The sequence below is a fragment of the Solenopsis invicta genome, chromosome 5, assembly GCF_016802725.1.
Source record: "Solenopsis invicta isolate M01_SB chromosome 5, UNIL_Sinv_3.0, whole genome shotgun sequence".
NCBI classification, from domain to species: domain Eukaryota; kingdom Metazoa; phylum Arthropoda; class Insecta; order Hymenoptera; family Formicidae; genus Solenopsis; species Solenopsis invicta.
Window position 1 is genome coordinate 8,345,022 of NC_052668.1, and position 18,794 is coordinate 8,363,815.

The 18,794-nt window shown below is 29.3% G+C and overlaps 1 protein-coding gene across 9 annotated transcripts in view; it reads left to right on the forward strand.

Moving 5' to 3' along the window:
• The window catches only part of LOC105198947 (monocarboxylate transporter 10), a 429,682-nt gene that overhangs the window by 127,946 nt on the left and 282,942 nt on the right, over positions 1-18,794 (forward strand). For all 9 annotated transcript variants that reach the window (XM_039449911.1, XM_039449913.1, XM_039449916.1 and 6 more), the window contains one exon: positions 1,306-1,876. In XM_039449911.1, the coding sequence (XP_039305845.1) occupies positions 1,366-1,876 (511 nt within the window). In that variant the 5' untranslated portion in view covers positions 1,306-1,365. The remainder of the gene's footprint in view (positions 1-1,305; positions 1,877-18,794) is intronic.

Here is an 18,794-nt window from a genome sequence, read left to right on the forward strand (position 1 = left end):
AACTGTGCATGTCAACATTGATTTTGTAGTATGGAAAATCATATTTGTTATTAATGATGAAAAATCTTATATAGTAACTTTATTATTCACATCAAGAACAGCGTAAACTCACATTGACTAATTAATTTGAATTTTATTAAAAAAATTGTATATAACAATTTATAAATATAAAATTTAAATGAAAAAAAGTTATCTTTGGAGATAGAATGTGAGCGTAATAATCAACGTCTTAACACCGGATGCTATGCTACTGACATTTGTAATTTTTTTTAAATTTCTATAATATGTGTATTTTTTTCTCGAAAATGCCTGAATATTGCGATTTTATTATAGTAAATGTTTGAGTGAATACTACACATCCATAAAATTTTATTAAAATTGGTGATGCCCGACTGTCGGATTCTCCGTGTCAGTGCTGAATAAAATGGAAAATCAAACGACATTTTTTATGTAATTTTACTTTTTCTCGTTTTCAAATGAAAAATTGTGGATAATGAATTTTAACTATGAACATTTTCAATGTTGAATCGATTTAACGGGTAACAAACATTACTTTGAAGTCAATGTATCTTAACATATATTAATAGATTGATATTCGTTTAATCATTGCGTTCTTTATCTTTTTCATATTTCATTGTGCGTTAACATATCATCAGTAACATATCATCATTAAGTATGTAAATTAATATAATTAGGGTGAAGGTAACTAAGTAAAGTTGAAATGCGTACTTAGATATTTGTTTAAATATTTTTAAAAATTAAATACGTTCTTTGCAATTTTTAATAGCTCGTCTTATTTGACCTATCTTCTATAATATTTTTTTTATATTACAACACATCAATGAAAGAGATCTTTTTTTAATTAAAAAACGCAAATTAAAAAATATTACTTTGAACGTGTAAATGTGTTTTTAAATTTAATAAATATTTCTTTTATTTAAGAAAAATGCGTTCGAGAAAATAAATTTTTATTTTCACAAGTATTTTTAGGCGTAGGAGTCTTATATAATCCTATATATAATTTCATTATAAAGAGAGTATCGAAGTGATTTTAACATATACTTGTACATTCAACCAATTCAAAATCAAATGACTTTAACAAAAACGCACGATATTAAAGAGATAATATCAAAAATACTGCGATCTTTTTTATTAAAAGGAGCTAGTTTTGATTATTCAAATAAATTGTCATCACGTATCGTTGTGTTGATAGAAGATTTCGTATTTTCTTAATAGGAGCTATCTAATCGTGCACTTTAATTCAACTTGTAAAAGCTCTTATTAAAAGATTTTTTTTATCGGAAGTTCACAGATATCTCTCCAACGGGCAGAGCTAATAATTGACCAGAATAACTATCGATAACGATGGCGATCGGCGAGGAGGCCGGCGACGGGGACATCAGCGGCTTCGGTGATTCTGTTGCTGAGTCGATTCAAACGATCGATCATACCGTGGCAGTCGCGAGTGATCCAATAGGCACGCGGAACCACGACGACGTCAACAATCGGCGTCGTCAGGCCGACTTCGATGATTTGGGTGAGGGCAATCCCCTTCTGGCAAACAGTACGGCAGTTGTGATCGATGCGCCGATCGGGAAGCTAAAGAGAATGCACGGTGAAGTGGAGAATGCGGTGCAAACAGACAAAGATAAGACGAGCCAACAAAGGGATTTCGATGATGAAGATCGTGTGAATGAGCTGGCGAGTATAGTTGTCGAGCCGCCTGATGGTGGCCTCAGAGCCTGGATGATCATGATTGCCAGCTTCACGATTAACGGCGTGCTCTTCAGCATCATCAACACGTACTCCCTCATCTATCCGGAGTTGCAAAAGCGATTAACTGAAGCTGGCGAAACCGAGGTCTCCTCCAAAGCAGGTGAGAAACTCCATAATTACACGGGAAGAATAATTTGGTAAAATTTCAAAAATTTTAGCTATAGATTTGAATGTAATTTGGTTGGACTATCCGAATAATTCTGTAGAACGCATAAACACTATGAGTAAGACTATAAAAAGTTTGTACATTTTAGCTACCAATTCGAATATTTTACATAATTTTGATGATTCAATAAAATTATTTTCATAACTGTATTTAATTACATTTTAAAACATCTTGAAAAAACCATTCTCTTTGCACAAGTGTGCTTAAAAAGTGCTTTATTTAAATACGCGATTTAGTTTTCTACAAGCAGCGAAATGTGTTAAGGATATATTAATACTATTACATTATTTTCAAAATAATGAAAATATTATAAAAATGCTACAGATTTGTTCTATACCGCATTTGGAAGTAAGCATTTGGAACATAAAAAAACTTTCCAGCAATTTTCTACCTGGATCAAAAAACTGTTGTAATAAAAAGTAAAAATATGCTCTAATGAAAATGTATTAAAAAAGTGTTAATACAAAGTATTATTCAATAATTACAAAATCGAAAGTTTATTATATAAATAAATAGTAAGGTCGTCAATGACATTATTTGTTTTTAAACTGTATTTTTTTAATAAAAATTAAAAATAAGATTTTTGAAACATAGATATAAACTAGAAAGAGTTTCTTGTTAATTGATAATAGAACAGTTCTTATAATATTGTTTTGAATTTTGCAATAATTAAATTTTTCTATAAAATAAGCAAAAATTTACGCCTGACATAATGATCCTTAAAACCGACTTAATAGTAATATTTTCCTCTTTTCATGTTATATATGAGTCACTTGTACAAAATACAGGTTATGACAATTTGTATAACAATTTTGATAAATCTTTTCTTTCGAAAACTGTACAAATATATGTTGTAAAATGTTTATTGTCAATTTATTTGAATACTACGCTGTTCCGCAAGATACAATATATAGCGTGATAACATAAAGGGTAGTTTAAAAGTTTCGAATCGGCTAAATATCTTCAAAATTATTAATTCTAAAAAAAATATTTTAGACAAAAATTTTTAAGTGTCAATAAAGGGTATAGCGGAATAAGAAGAATGATTTTGGACCTCGCGCGTAATCAGTTGTTATATAGGGCAAAATATCCACTCAGATAAAAGAAAATTTTATGCCAAGTTTTATTTCAAAAGACTTCCACAATTTAGAGATATCGCAAGAAATGTAATTTTTCATTATTAATTCTTTTCTCCGCTAAATCTAAATTAACTTTTGCAAAAAAATTTATGATTATAAAGGGTATTTATATACGAAAGCTCTAATTTTTTTTATCGTTCTTTGTTAAAAATTATGTTTTTAAAAAAATCTAAAATTTTTAAAATCACATTTTTTCTTGATCTAAATTATTGGCCATTTTTTTTTTAATTTAGGGGATAAGTCATATAACATATTATATTCAGTATTTCTTTCAGATTTTTTAATTTAGTGGAACATGTAAAAAAACCGACTTTTGAAATTATTTTTCGATCTTAAGTGCATCCGATTAATGTATATTAAGTTGTTTTTAAATACAATTACCTCTGATTATACATTTGCAAACAGTAGTATAAAATAATAGAGTTCACGTAATTTAAACTATGAGATTTTTATTTTTTTTAGTCAAAAAAATTAATTTAACTGATTTTAGCAGTTCTTTCATTTTCTTCAAACATATATACATATTTTTAACTTTATCACGAACATAATATATATGATAAACTTATCTTGTACTAACATAACGGCAAGAGAGTTAAAGTTTTTTATCTACAAAGTTGTTTGATCTTTGCAGACGAAAAATCTTAAATTTACTTCATATTGATAAGTTTCTATTAATTCACTTCCTAAAAGTATACTTATGCAAATAAAGCAATAAAAGCGAAAATCCATAGCACATAGTGTATTTATTTCATCGTTATTATATAAATAGAAATGTATCATCAGTCTTCATTACTGTCGTCATTTATCACAGAGTTAACTTTTTCAACATTAAAAAGTTTGATTAACGTTTCTGCTGGTCTCACAATACGAGACAAATATCTTGCATGCGTCAAGTAATATGTAATTACTGCAATATGTGAACAATAGCCAATTGTTCTTAGTTCATTAGCACATTCGCTCGTGTAACGTAAAATACCAGCTTTCGCAATTTTATTTGGTGCCTATTCTGTATAACACTTATAGGTTTTCCAGTGTCGCGATCTGACTTCGAATTTAACTATGTTTTTATTTTATTTTTTTAATTAGCATTTATGATTCTGTTATTCTCCATAATCTTTGCTAAGTAAGAAACTGCTTGTGATAACTGATAAGAGTCCGTAAATAAAACTTTAAGGTCATTCTTTGTCATTTCCGGAAAATCCATTATCTCAGTTAAAAGTTTATTAAATTTTGAAGACAGCTCCTGAAAAGGTAATTTTCATCGACTCCATCTTTTTGTTTCTGCTTTTATTACTAACGAATTGTCAACGTTGCTTTTTAAAATCATTTGTTCCATAATTTCTTCATAAATGCCCACATCTGAATTTAAACGTTTACCAAAAATATTAATGAGAAAGCAGTCTATTTTGCAATAAGAAGCAGCAATAACAGTAATTTATTATCTAACTAATGATGAAGAAGCTTAAATTTTTGTCTTATTATCCCGTGCACAGCCTCAATCACCCAACATAGTTTTGTAATTAAACAAGATTTGTTCTTCAAAATTCTGCATTAACAATAAGCAATTTAATTATAGTATAGTATATTTGGTATAACATTTACTCTTCGAATTTTTTTATAATTTTAAGCTTACAATTTTTAATTTGGTTTTTGTATTTAGTTTTAAATTAGTTTTATTTATTTTTAGTATTTTTTAATACATTTATTAAATAAAGAAAATTAAATTTTCTGACTGAAAAAAGTTGAAATCTCATAGTGTAAATTACGTGAACTCTAATATTTTATATTACTATTTGCAGATGTATAATCGGAGGTAATTGTATTTAAAAACAACTTAATATACATTAATCGGATGCACTTAAGATAAAAAAATAATTTTAAAAGTCGGTTTTTTTACATGTTCCACTAAATTAAAAAATCTGAAAGAAATACTAAATATAATATGTTATATGACTTATACCCTGAGTTTAAAAAAGAAATGGTCAATATTTTAGATTAAGAGAAAATGCGATTTAAAAAATTTTAGATTTCTTTAAAAATAGAATTTTTAGTAAAAAACGACAAAAAATTAGAGCTTATGTATATGAATACCCTTTATAATCATGAATTTTTTTGTAAAGGTTAATTTAGATTTAGCGGAGAAAGAGTTATTAGTGAAAAATCACATTTCTTGCAATATCTCAAAATTGTGGGAGTCTTTTGAAATAAAACTTTGGCACAAAATTTTCATTTATCTGGGTGGATATTTTACCATATACAGAGTGACCCATTTTAACTTAGGCAGCTAAATCACTCGAAAAATAAGCACACTACAAAAAAATATTTAGAATCAAAATTTCGTCATTTCGAGGGAGACGTACAATGACGTTAAAATCAGCCCTCCCACCCCTCCCCCTGGGCGGTGAGGGGGGGGGGCAAGTTTGAAATCTTAAATGGGAACCCCTATTTTTTATTGCATATTCGGAATCTCTGGCTAAAAACACATACAATTTGTCTGAAACATTTTTCTCGATTCATGATAGATGGCGCTGTAATCGACGAAATTCAATTTTTTCGATTTCTCTTACTGAGAACCCATGCTTATGATTCTGCAATAAATTAACAATAAAAATACCACGTTTTCATTGTTAATACTCGAAATTAGTCTTAAAACAAACTTCTCATTATTTTTTATTACTCATTAATTACTTCTCAAGAAACTGCTTTTAGCGTAACCCAGGAACAACGACGTGGACGTAGCAGTTTTCTGTTCCCTTCGGGGTGCTTGATTAACGTGAGTCCCCTTGCCTCTCACAATTCGGGGTGCCACCACACGACCTTGCCTTCACTGGCTGGGTTACCACACGTTCAAGCACCCCGAATTGTGAGAGGCGAGGGGACTCACGTTAATCAAGCACCTCGAATTGTGAGAGGCGAGGGAACTCACGTTAATCAAGTACCCCGAAGGGAACAGAAAACTGGTACGTCCACGTCGTTGTTCCTGGGTTACGCTAAAAGCAGATTCTTGAGAAGTAATTAATGAGTAATAAAAAATAATGAGAAGTTTGTTTTAAGACTAATTTCGAGTATTAACAATGAAAACGTGGTATTTTTATTGTTAATTTATTGCAGAATCGTAAGCATGGGTTCTCAGTAAGAGAAATCGAAGAAATTGAATTTCGTCGATTACAGCGCCATCTATCATGAATCGAGAAAAATGTTTCAGACAAATTGTATGTATTTTTAGCCAAAGATTCCGAATATGCAATAAAAAATAGGGGTTCCCATTTAAGATTTCAAACTTGCCCCTCTCACCGCCCAGGGGGAGGGGTGGGGGGCCTGATTTTAACGTCATTGTACGTCCCCCTCGAAATGACGAAATTTTGATTCTAAACATTTTTTCGTAGTGTGCTTATTTTTCGAGTTATTTGGTTGCCTAAGTTAAAATGGGTTACCCTGTATAACAATAGATTACGCGCGGGGCCCACTCTTCTTAAGCCGCTATATCCTTTATTAAAAACGGCGACATTTATTTGATTTTGAGCATAGTATAGAGGAACTTTTAAAGTTTAAAATTTTAAATAGAAATAAAATAGAGACTATATATATAACGATTTCTCATACAATATTCTTATAACTGCTATCGAGACCTTTTCAAAACATTACAAAATTGCAATTCTTTTTGGTTATACATTTTTCGAGTTGTATATGAGTCGATAAATTTCAAATACCCATAATTTCAAAGATAATTGGCTACTACTTTCAAATCACCTTGTATGAAAATTAGATTATAGAATACTAAATAGATAGATATTTTATAAGTCCTACAGTACCAAAGATTTTTAGAGATGTCTTAAAAATATTTTAGATAAAATGAAACATTTCATAAAGATCGCGAAATATAAACAATTCTAATATGATCGGGAAATGTAACAACAAATGAAAATAAAAGATATGGCAATACCGAAAGCAGTTTGTAGTGTTTAATAATCCTCTAAAATTTATAAACACATACAAGATTTTCCCAAATTGCGCGCCGCATTTTTACTGTACTTAAAATATATCAGCTTTTTAAGAAAAACTTTGAATAAAATATCACAAAATTAAATTACTAATCAATTTAATTATTTTTTTTATACTTACACGCACTTTAATGAGCCCTTCTAATTCCAAAAAACTGTAAACAATTTTTTGTGAAAAATATTACCTTGACCAGGGTTAAATTGAATAGCAATTTAATTTCGTGATATTACATTCGAGGTTCTCCTAAAAAAAGCTATGTCCAACCAGTGTTGCTAGATGGGTCGCTTTTTTCGCGCATGTGCAACAGTAGAGGCATTTAATACAGTGCCATGCAGTGATCCATACCCATACAGCACAGAAAATTGTAACAATGTTGCAATTTTGCAGATTGCAATGCAATATTACGGAGACAATGCAGAAACATAAATTAACAATATACCTGCAACATCTCATTGCATATGCCAATAATATTCCGGAAACATTGCAATATCATAATTTTTTAATAAAGTAATGGCAATCCCATACAGCACAGAGAGATTCCAGGAACATTGCAAAATGATTTCATTGAAACATTGTAATATTGCATTTTGATTGCGAAACATTGCTGCAACATTGTTGGAAGATTGCAGCAACATTAAGATGTCCGCTTTTTGAAATATTGCATTGAAACATCCCATTTTTCCAAAATATTCACATAAATATTATTACACCACATAATTCCAATGAACAAAACAATATTTGTGTAACATTTAAAAAAAAACATTTTTCGCCAAAAAAATTTCGCGAATCTTTTTCGGAAATTTCTAAGCGGTCACTCATCCAAGTCGCGACTCTGGTAAACGTTGCTTGACTTCTGTGATCGCTGCGAATTGATCCCTCATGATGACCTGTAAAAACTTTATGCTTATATATGTATATAACTGGTAGATCAGGTCAATATACGTTATCAAAAAATGAAATATGTATAATTAAAGCTCAGTATTTATATAAACAAATATAAAATTATAGTTTTTTTTACTAGTTTCGCAAATACAGAATAGCATTTGGAATAACTTTTCTGTTATTTGTTTAAATAAGAATGTAATTAGAAAATATATATCAATATAATACAATAATTAAATTAAATATGAAAAACTTTTTATTAAAAATACAATTAAGAAATATTGTTTGTTTATTGGGCTGTAAATCGAGGTTTCTTCATATATGGACCTATTTTGTCTATTGATATAAATATTAAAAAATTATTGCAATGTTTCCGGAATATTACTGGCATATGCCATGAGACGTTGCAGGCATATTGTTAATTTATGTTTCTGCAATGTCTCCGTAATATTATATTACAATCTGTAACATTGCAACATTTTGCAATGTTGCTGCAATTTTCTGTGCTGTATGGGAATAAAGAGCCAAAGCAGAATATTAGCGTATAAGAATATATTAATTTAACTCATCTATAATTATTCATCCGCATTTAGCAAACTAAGATCGGGCAACGTTACTAAATTTTCCGCTGAATCTCTACATTCCCTAATAGCACAACCGTCCGTATGTCGACTATAAGAGTCGATTCATCCCAGTCAGGCTTTCTGAGTTGACTGCAAATCGACTTTGCATAAACGTCTGCAGACATTCTTCAAATGTTGACTCTAAGACGTCTAGAAAAAGGCATGCGGTCCTGTGGTGCTGTGTACATCATAGTATTGTTGAGAAACATGAATATCAATTCTAATATGAATTCATATCAATAGACGAAATAGGTCCATATATGAAAAAGCCTCGATCTACATCTCAATGAACAAACAATATTTTTTAATTGCTTTTTTAATAAAAATTTTTTCATATAATTTAATTATTGTATGTATTATATTGATATATATTTTGTAATTGCATTTTTATTTAAACAAATAACAGAAAAGTTATTTCAGATGCTATTCTGCATTTGCAAAATTAGTAAAAAAAACTATAATTTTATATTGGTTTATATAAATACTATGCTTTAATTATACATATTTCATTTTTTTGATAACGTATATTGACCTGATCTACCAGTTATATACACATATCAGCCTAAAGTCTTCATAGGTTATTATGAGGGATCAGTTCGCAGCGATCACGGAAATTAAGAAACGTTCACTGGGGTCGCGACTTGGATGGGTGACCGCTTGGAAATTTCCGAAAAAAGAATTCCTGAGATTTTTTTTTGCAAAAAATGTTTTTTAAAATGTTACAAAAATATTGTTTTGTTCATTGGAATTATGTGGTATAATAATATTTATGTGAATATTTTGGAAAAATTTATAACATTGTTGCTGGGATGTTTCAATGCAATATTTCAAAAAGCGGACATCTTAATGTTGCTGCAATCTTCCAGCAATGCTGCAGCAATGTTTTGCAATCAAAATGCAATATTACAATGTTTCAATGAAATCACTCTGCAATGTTCTTGTAATCTCTCTGTGCTGTATGGGTATAGGCGAGAAATCTTGGCGGGCTGCAGCTGCAAAGGTTAGATGTAAGCTACATTTCAAAACATTCTCTTCGAGGAAAATTTTACTCGAAATAATATAGTATATACGTTACATGTATTGTATATTTCGAGTAAAATTTTTCTCTGAAGGAACGTTTTGAATCTAATCTTAATAACGTGAGTCATTTTGTACATCAATTATTTAATCTTTTTATAATTATATTTGCGCACGTGCATGTAAATCTTGTAATTAAATAATATTTTTTCTTTTCAAGCAATTTTTTTTATCATTGTTGAAATAAAGGCTCTAGTAATACACTTTTCTTTACGGTTATGGTACTTTACTAACCCAGTCAGAAATAGTTCCTCGAAACGATGTCGTTTCGACATCGTTAAGATCGATTCGAAACTTACGTCGAAATTATAACATTTTCGAGTAACCAAAGTTGCGTATGTAAAGAGTATAATGGAAATTTCATACATTTTTTAATATTTTTGGAATGTATATGTAATAAATAATCTTATATTCTGGAAAATTTTGTTTACAGATCAAATCGATATCGATTCGATATCGATTCGACATCGATTCGACGATGCGATGATGCAAAACAAAATTAATTGCATTTCTACTTTTTCATCGTTCATTTTTATTATTTATTACATGAAAGAAAAGTAGAATGATTTTTGCATGTAATGATTTGTAGAATCGACGTCATTCTACATCGACTTGAACAATAATTTTATTAGTTATCTGAAATTTTTATTAGAATTTTTATATAAATTGGATACACTTTAGAAATATTGAGAAATCCATATTTTTTCTCCGAATTGTTCATATGTATATGTATTTTTAAATATTCTAAAGTTTACATTAAAAAATTTGAGAACTATTCTAAAAAATATGTTATACAGAAAATCAGAAAAATTCCAAGAAAAGTTTTTATTGGAGTATATAAATTTGTTTCAGATTTTTAAATATAATTTTCAAAATTTTTAGATATTTTTTAGTCATTTCTAGAATTTTTCAAAATTTCTGTAATATTTTATAGTTTTTAGAAATTTTCTGTTTTTATATAGAATATTAGAATATTTCAAAATTTTTGCATACATAAAAAATTTAAACTTAAAAATTTAAACTGAAAAAAAATTTAAGTACTTAATATTTTTGAAAAATGTTCTGTAATTTGTATAAATATATATATGTGTGCGTGCGTGCGTGCGTGCGTGCGTGCGTGCGTGCGTGCGTGCGTGCATGCGTGCGTGCGTGCGTGCGTGTGTGTGTGTGTGTGTGTGTGTGTGTGTGTGTGTGTGTGTGTGTGTGTGTGTGTATATATATATATATATCTCAGAAATATTTTTATCAGCAATAAAGCTAATGATGTCTTTCTTCTCAAACTGATTTTTCTAGTTTTATCTTTTTTGTATACCGAAGTTATTACATATGTTTACAAACTATATATTTTTCTTTCGATGTTTATTTTGAAATAGAATTGTTGCAGCATGAAATACCTTCTGTGTTTGATCAAATTAACCAAAGTATATGTATTCCGATTAGATAATCTTAATCAAATAATCGATTTTTAATAAAGCGATAAAAATAAAGCAATTTTTGAAAAAATCAATTTAATCAAAAGTGTTATTATATTAAATACACAAAAATAAAAAAAATACCTTTAACAATAACATCCTAACTCAAACCAATATCGAAACGATCTCGATTTTTTAATTATTTTACCTAGTCAGAAATAATTCTTAAAAAAAAAATTCCCAATAAGAACAGGATCGTTTAATATACGTTTATTAAACGTAAGTATGGTGTAAAACAGGTAAAGATACATGGCAGATACGTATATAGGCAAAACGGTTTTTATACGTTAGTGCAATATACGTTTGTAATAATCGTTTTTATTACATATATATATGATACGAAACGTATTTTATATGTTGAAAAATGGTTTATAAAATACCAGAATTGTATCTATGTTTATAACACGTATAGAAATAATATCAAATACCATCATATACTAATTAAATAAACGTTTCTTAAATACTTTTGTGACTTGCAAAAGTTGTCCATTTAAATAACGTATCATAAAATGCCAGAATTTTATCTACGTTTATAACACGCATAAAAATACTATCAAATATTATTATATACTAATTAAATAAACGTTTCTTTAATACGTTTATGATTTGAAAAAGTTGTCCCTTTAAATAACGTATCAAGAATATCCAGGTATGATATACTTTTTAAATGTGTTAATAAAAGTTTGAGCGTAAAATATATTTATACGTTTTTATCGCAGCAATATTTAAACAAATAATAAACGTATTTTATACCACATTCAATATAGCTAATTAAAAGTTTATTGAAGATGTATATTATTTATGAAATAAAAAACATTTATAAAACATTTTGGAAATACCGAATACAATTAAAATCCAAGACATTCAATTATTAATAGTTATTTTAAATGTAAAAACGTATTACGTTTTTTTCGAAAATTGTGCGATTTGTTTTAGTTTTGAATCTCAAAGCTTTTCCGCGACGTCAGCTTTTGCGGCTTGCGCGGCTTCCGCTAGGTGGCCACGCCGCGAAGGATCTTCTCGTGAGTTGAGTGCGGTTACAGGCGTTATATCTAGGCGCCATCGCAGCCGATTTTCTAGTTCGTACTTTAGTGACACTTTTGGGAGCTGTTCGTTATAACCTCGAGACGAATACTCTTATTCTTTTAAAATATGACATGTATGTGAAACGCTGTTCCACATAAAATTTATATTTTTTCATATAATTAACAATTTGTATTGTTATTTATTCTGGTACATAAATTAAATGTTCAATTCAAATTTAATCTTTTTTAACAAAAAGGATACAAGGAATATTTTTTTTGTAAACTAAACATTAATACGTATGAATTATCGATTTATTAATATGTATTTTATACGACTATATAAATAATTGTTTATTTGGTTCTTTAATCCGAATATAATTCGTATATGCTAACGTTTAATAAATTAATAAAAATTAGAATATGAAAACGTTTCTGAGACGGTCATGGAAACGGAAATTTAGACTCGGTTCAAATAAGTTTAATATACTAAGTTTACACCATACGATAATACCAAAAACAAACGTATATTATACTATTTTGTTCTTATTGGGTTAATTATTTTTTCGTGTTTAATGTTCTCGGAAAATATCAAAATAGCTCCTCGAAACGATATCGTTTCGATGTCGAATGAAATCGAAAATTACTCGAAATTGGAGTCAAAAATCCATCGAAATTAATAAAAATTTCGAAAATTTTTGACTTGCATTTTTGACATCGAAACGACATCGTTTCAAGGAACTATTTTTGTCTGGGCGAGGCTGCGTTTTATGCGCATGTGCGAAAAAAGCGATCCATCTAGCAACACTGTCCGACAAACATACGGTGATTTTGGGGAATTTTATAAATATTTATAAATTCACCTAAAAAATTATTGAGCATTAAGAATTGCTATCGACCTGTATTGCCATATCCGTTATTTTAATTTATTGCGAAATATGTATTTCTACAACATTTCTGAGATGTATCTAAAACAACAGAAATGTTTTGCGATTCCCAGCAAACAAAAATGAATTGAAATGGATAGAAATAGATTTGTGTTGTCATTGCCGAATTCAACTTCTTGATTTTTTAAATCCATTTTACTCCAATTAAAATTTAAGTTTTTCTTACCTAGTAAATGGAAATAAATTGGAATGAATAGAAATAAATTCATTTCAACATTTTCAAATTTACGCTTCAGATTTTTCGAATCTATTTAAATCTACATTAATAGAGGAAAAGAGGGTAATATGGCACCCATTTTTAATTTATTGAATAACTTTGTTTATAATTAATACTTTCTATTGAAACTTGAACGATTACATTTGTCAAAATGTAGTTTGACAGATTCTAGACTCAAAGTAATGAAATATTTATTAATTTTGGACGTAATTTATAAAAATCTAATGCACTGCATAATTGGTGGAAGAAAAAAAGTGGTTGTAGTATGGTTATTCATAAAAGTTTTTGAAAATTAGTTTAGTTTAAAAGAAACACAGTACCATGTTACAAAATTATATATTTTTAATTTTCCATTGTTTATAATTTTCCTGATTTAAAATTTTCTTGCGTTCAGAAGCTTTAGAAATACCATTAGAAATTTCATTAGAAATATTACTTTATCCTTGTTTATCATTAAACAAGCATGAAATAATGTGTAATGTTTTTAAATACCGCCTTCTAGAATAATACTCGATTTATTGAAGAAATATTTCATTATAAAAATTTTGCTATATTAACAAAATTCCATGTTATTGTTTTAACTTTGTATAACTCAAAATCTGTACAGGCAAATAAAAAGTTAAATAACAAAAAATCACTGGAATATACGTACACTTGTGTAATAATACATTTAAGTTTAAGAATAATGAGGAAGTATGTGTAATTAAAGGTTAAAAGTGTACCTTGAAAAAATTTAGAAGTGCTCAAAAATAAAAATGCTTTATAACAATTGTCAGTTATTATGTACTGGCATATTAGCATCACTAAAAAACGGCGGGCTATTAAATGAATAACTCCATGAGCAATTGTTAGAATACGTCGCCTAATAACAAAAATAATAGGGATAACCATATTGTCAACAGTAGCCATAATACCCTTTTCTCCTCTATAATATAGATATGAATACATCTAAATTCAATGAAACACAATGAATAACTCATTTCATATTTCAGTTCATTTGAATCCAAAAATAATATAATAGGAACAATTAATCTATTTGAATTTAAAATAATGAATAATGCATTTTCTATTTTAATTCATGTGAGTCAATTTAAATCTAAAATTTTTGGGACTCTAAAGCGCGAATTCGGATAAATTTAAATTAATTATGATTTTTAAATCGTTTAAATTATTTTTTTTTTGTTTGGTGAGTCTATTTTAATCCATGAAATTGGATTGGAATAAGATTCCTATACCGTCAAAAAAGATTACGTGGCCAGTATCTGTTGTAATACATAAAATGGGATTGAAATTGCGGAAATTCTATTGGTTTAATTTAAAAGTTATGCGCAATCCGTTATTTTAATTTGAAAGAACTTTTGTGGGGAGGGGGTTCACGTAATTAATTTTAATCTATGTCATAGGATTAAAATGACGTAATTGTAATTCTTTCAATCTAAAAAAAAAAGGGTTCAAAAGCCTCAAATCCGTTTTTGATAACAATGCAGACTTGAAAGAAAATGAATTATATTCTTTTCAATGGAAAAGAATTTCACGAGTTACAAATTAATTTAATGCATAAATGAATACTAATGTACATTTTGTTATTATTTATTTACACGAATACTATAAAGAAACGTGATGTTAAAAATTACAATTTAAACATTTGTTGATATTTTTTTAAATAAAAATGTAGTGCAATTATACAAATTATACAAAATATTAATCAATTTTGTATTTAACATACCACATTTGATATGTTATATGTATATTAACATGTATTTTATTTATTTATCTAGAAGTTAATTTATTTATTAAAGAAAGTAAACGTAATCACAAAAAAAATTAATAAATCAGAAGCCATGAAAAAGAATCGCATTCTATTCCTATATATGGATAGAAAATGATTCAATTTTGTCACATTTAATCCCTTTTTATTTATATGCATAAATAAAGAATTTTGATTAAATTAAATTAAAATGAATTTGAAATTTTCAATCTAATTTATCTCTATTTGTTTGCAGAAAAATTATTAAAAAGTTATTAAAACAATTTGGAAGTTTTCTAAAATATTACAAAAAATTTTTGAAATGACGAAAATCTTTTTAAATATTGTTGATCGTAATCCCAGTAAACGAAAATAAATTTAAATGAACCAAAAATTACAATTTATTTAAATTTATACGAATTCGCGCTTTAGAATTACAGAATATTTTAGACTGAAATAGACTTAAATGGATTGAAATAAGCTATTTATCATGTTAAATTCGGAGATATTCATATCCATATATTAAATTATTTATGGATTCAAATAGATTCGAAATATCTGAAACGCAAATTTGAAAGTGAATTTATAAATTGATCGACATTCTACAGAGCGGTGTCAAGAAACATTAAAGATATTTTATGTTTATTGTTTAATGTTAAACATGTAAGAACCTGTGTTTGTCCGAGCGCGGACGAGCTCAGGGAAGCCAGGGCTCGAAGGGAGGTTGCCGGATTAATTAACTCTGAGATCAGGAGTGCGTTTAAAGAGAGTATGAATTTATTGTAACAGAATGCAGACGATACATGAATATATGATTCGGAGAAAACGCGGTATATACAAGGCGGTACGGTGTCGTGAGCTAATAATAGTGAAACGCGGTATATACAGTACGGTGATCTATTTACATTGGTTCGGTCGTGTTGTACTCGGCTCGCGGCCGATGCGAGAGAACGGTAGCGTTGTCCCTGTCACGCCCATTTGATCCCGACGCGCGTCTCTTGCAATGTTACGTCGTCGCGGTCTCGTTGATCTGCGACGCGCGCGCGGGTTGGGACGCTCTACTCAGAACTCGCGACAGATGCTCGGTGGGATTCCCTTAGTAGGGAATCCCCGCTCGTGCGCCGGTGCCGGCTGCCTCGAGATGGAGGCAAAGATCGCTCTACTCCCTGGGTGGCAGTCGTCACCGCGGACTCTCGGATGGAGGTGGATGCTGGCGGAATCGTCGAGATCTCTCGACGGTGACAGAGCTCGCTCTACCGCTCGGATTTCCTGAATGCCGGAAAAGCGGGATTGAAAATCGCCGAGATTTCTCAGCGGTGACAGAGCTCGCTCTACCACGCGGATTTCCTGGGTCTGGCTCGGAGGCTGGACCGGGAAAGAGTCGATCTCTCTACGAGATCGTCCGCCTTTTATACTCCGATCTCGGAGAGTCGGGGATGTTCGAGTGGAGTTCGGTTCTCCTCGGAATACAGCATTCCCGCTGCTCCGAGATCAGTCCGGTATTGCGCTCTTACTCGTGCGTATGCCTCTCTGTTGCTCCAACGCCAAAAGCGTGCGGCTTAATGCGCGTGCGCGCCGAGTTCGTATGATTAACAGCGCGTTCGCTGGACCGTTCGCGCGCGCGTGTATAAGGCGTTTATCGGCGCATAGCGCTTGTTCGTCTGTTCGGCGGGTGTTCGGCCGGACAGGGGGGCGATTCTTGGCCCCAGGGGAAACGGTGCGGAGGTGCATCGTTACAAACAGAGATACAATTATTTTTTAAATGAAATTTCTAATGGTATTTTTAAAGCTTCTAAACGCAAGAAAATTCTAAATCAGGAAAAGTATAAACAATGGAATATTAAAAATAAATAATTTTGTAACAAGCTACTGTGTTTCTTTTAAACTAATTTTTACTTAACTAAATTTAACTTAACTAAACTAACATTGTTGTTTGATGTGTAAAATTTCAGAAATAAGTCGCTTATGATAAAATCTTTTGTGATCGAAAACCTTAACATATAAATAACACAAGGTCACAAAAAAAAATTTTGAGAGTTATCTCAAACCAGAGTAGGTGTTTCTTTTAGATTTTGTGTTGCTGAATACAAATTTATAAGCCGTTTTCCTCCATCACGTCCAATTTTTTAAGTAATGATGAAAAATCATGGAAAATTTGTGAAAATTGAAATATTTGAAGAAAGAGCAAAAGTAAATATGACATTAAAATGTGGTCTTAGAATGGATTTAAATATATTTTAATAAGTTAAATAAAGTGTAGAAAATAAAAAAAATTTTGTTTACTAGTGTTATTACAGCCTATATATCATAAAACGAATCGACTATTGTGCAACAGGCGATCTTCATAAGTCTTAGATTTTTTCAGAAATGGATTTTAATTTTTACTGTTGTAAGATAAGTTAGATAAATTAAAAATAAAGTTATTAATTATTTAGTTAATTTGTTAATTAATTAGTTAATTCTTTTTGCATAATTTTATATTTTCATTTTTATACATTATTTTATATTTTATATTTTTATCACATATTTTCATCAAATTTACTTAAAAATGTCTAATAGTATAAAAATATAAAAAATATGCAAAAAAATAATTAACTAATTAACTAGTTGATTAATAATTTTCTTTCTAACTTATCTTTCTATTTATCTAACTTATCTTCCAATAGTAACAATTAAAATCCATTTCGGAAAAGATCTAATTGTAAGACTTACTTACGAAGTCGCCTGTCTGTTACACAATAGTCGACTTTATATCGATTTGTTTTATGACGTATAAGCTATAATAACACTAGTAAACAAAACTTTTTTTACTTCCTACATTTTATTTAACTTATTAAAACATATTTAAATTCATTCTAGGACCACATTTTAATGTCATATTTATTTTTATTTTTTCCTCAAATATTTCAATTTTCACAGATTTTTCATGATTTTTCATGATTATCTAAAAAACGACGTGATAGAGTAAGACGTCTTACGAATTTGTATTCAGCGACCCAAAGTCTATAAGAAACACCTAGGTTTGAGATAACTCTCAATAAAATTTTTTTGTGGTCCTGTGTAATTAAAACCCATTCCTGGTCGTGGTCTGACTAATAACAATAGTCAAAAATATTGGAATTGGAAATAGGACCAAAACATGAAAAAACATTATTGATGTAAAAAGAACTTTTTAAAACTCAATTTTGCAACCAAGTGATATAAACAAATTATTAAAAAATTTACTCTAAAAGAGAACTAATTGCGCTAATCGATTCTACGGGAAAAATTACTAAAGAATCGTTGCAAAAATAAATTTTGCAACTAATTTGTTTATAACAAATATAGAAAATATAAGAAAGCATTATATATGTTTCTTGAATCATTTTTCCCATAAAATCGATTGGAGTAATCAGTTTTCTTCTACAGTCAATTTTTAGTAATTTCTTTATAACAATTAGTTGCGAAATTGATTTTTGCAAGCATGCTTTTTCAAAAACATCAATGTTTTTTCATGCTCCGGTACTATTTTCAATTGTTTTTTTGATATTATATTAGTCATTTGATTTTATATTAGTTTGGGCAGGAACAGGTTTTAATTATTTATATAGTTTATATAGTTTATTTTAAAAATATTTAAGGTTGAATAATCAAAGGGCTAGTGAGAATGTTTGCGCAATACTCAATACGTAAGTTTCTTCCTGTTCAAATCAGGTTTACTTCAAATATAACTTTTTATTAGCAA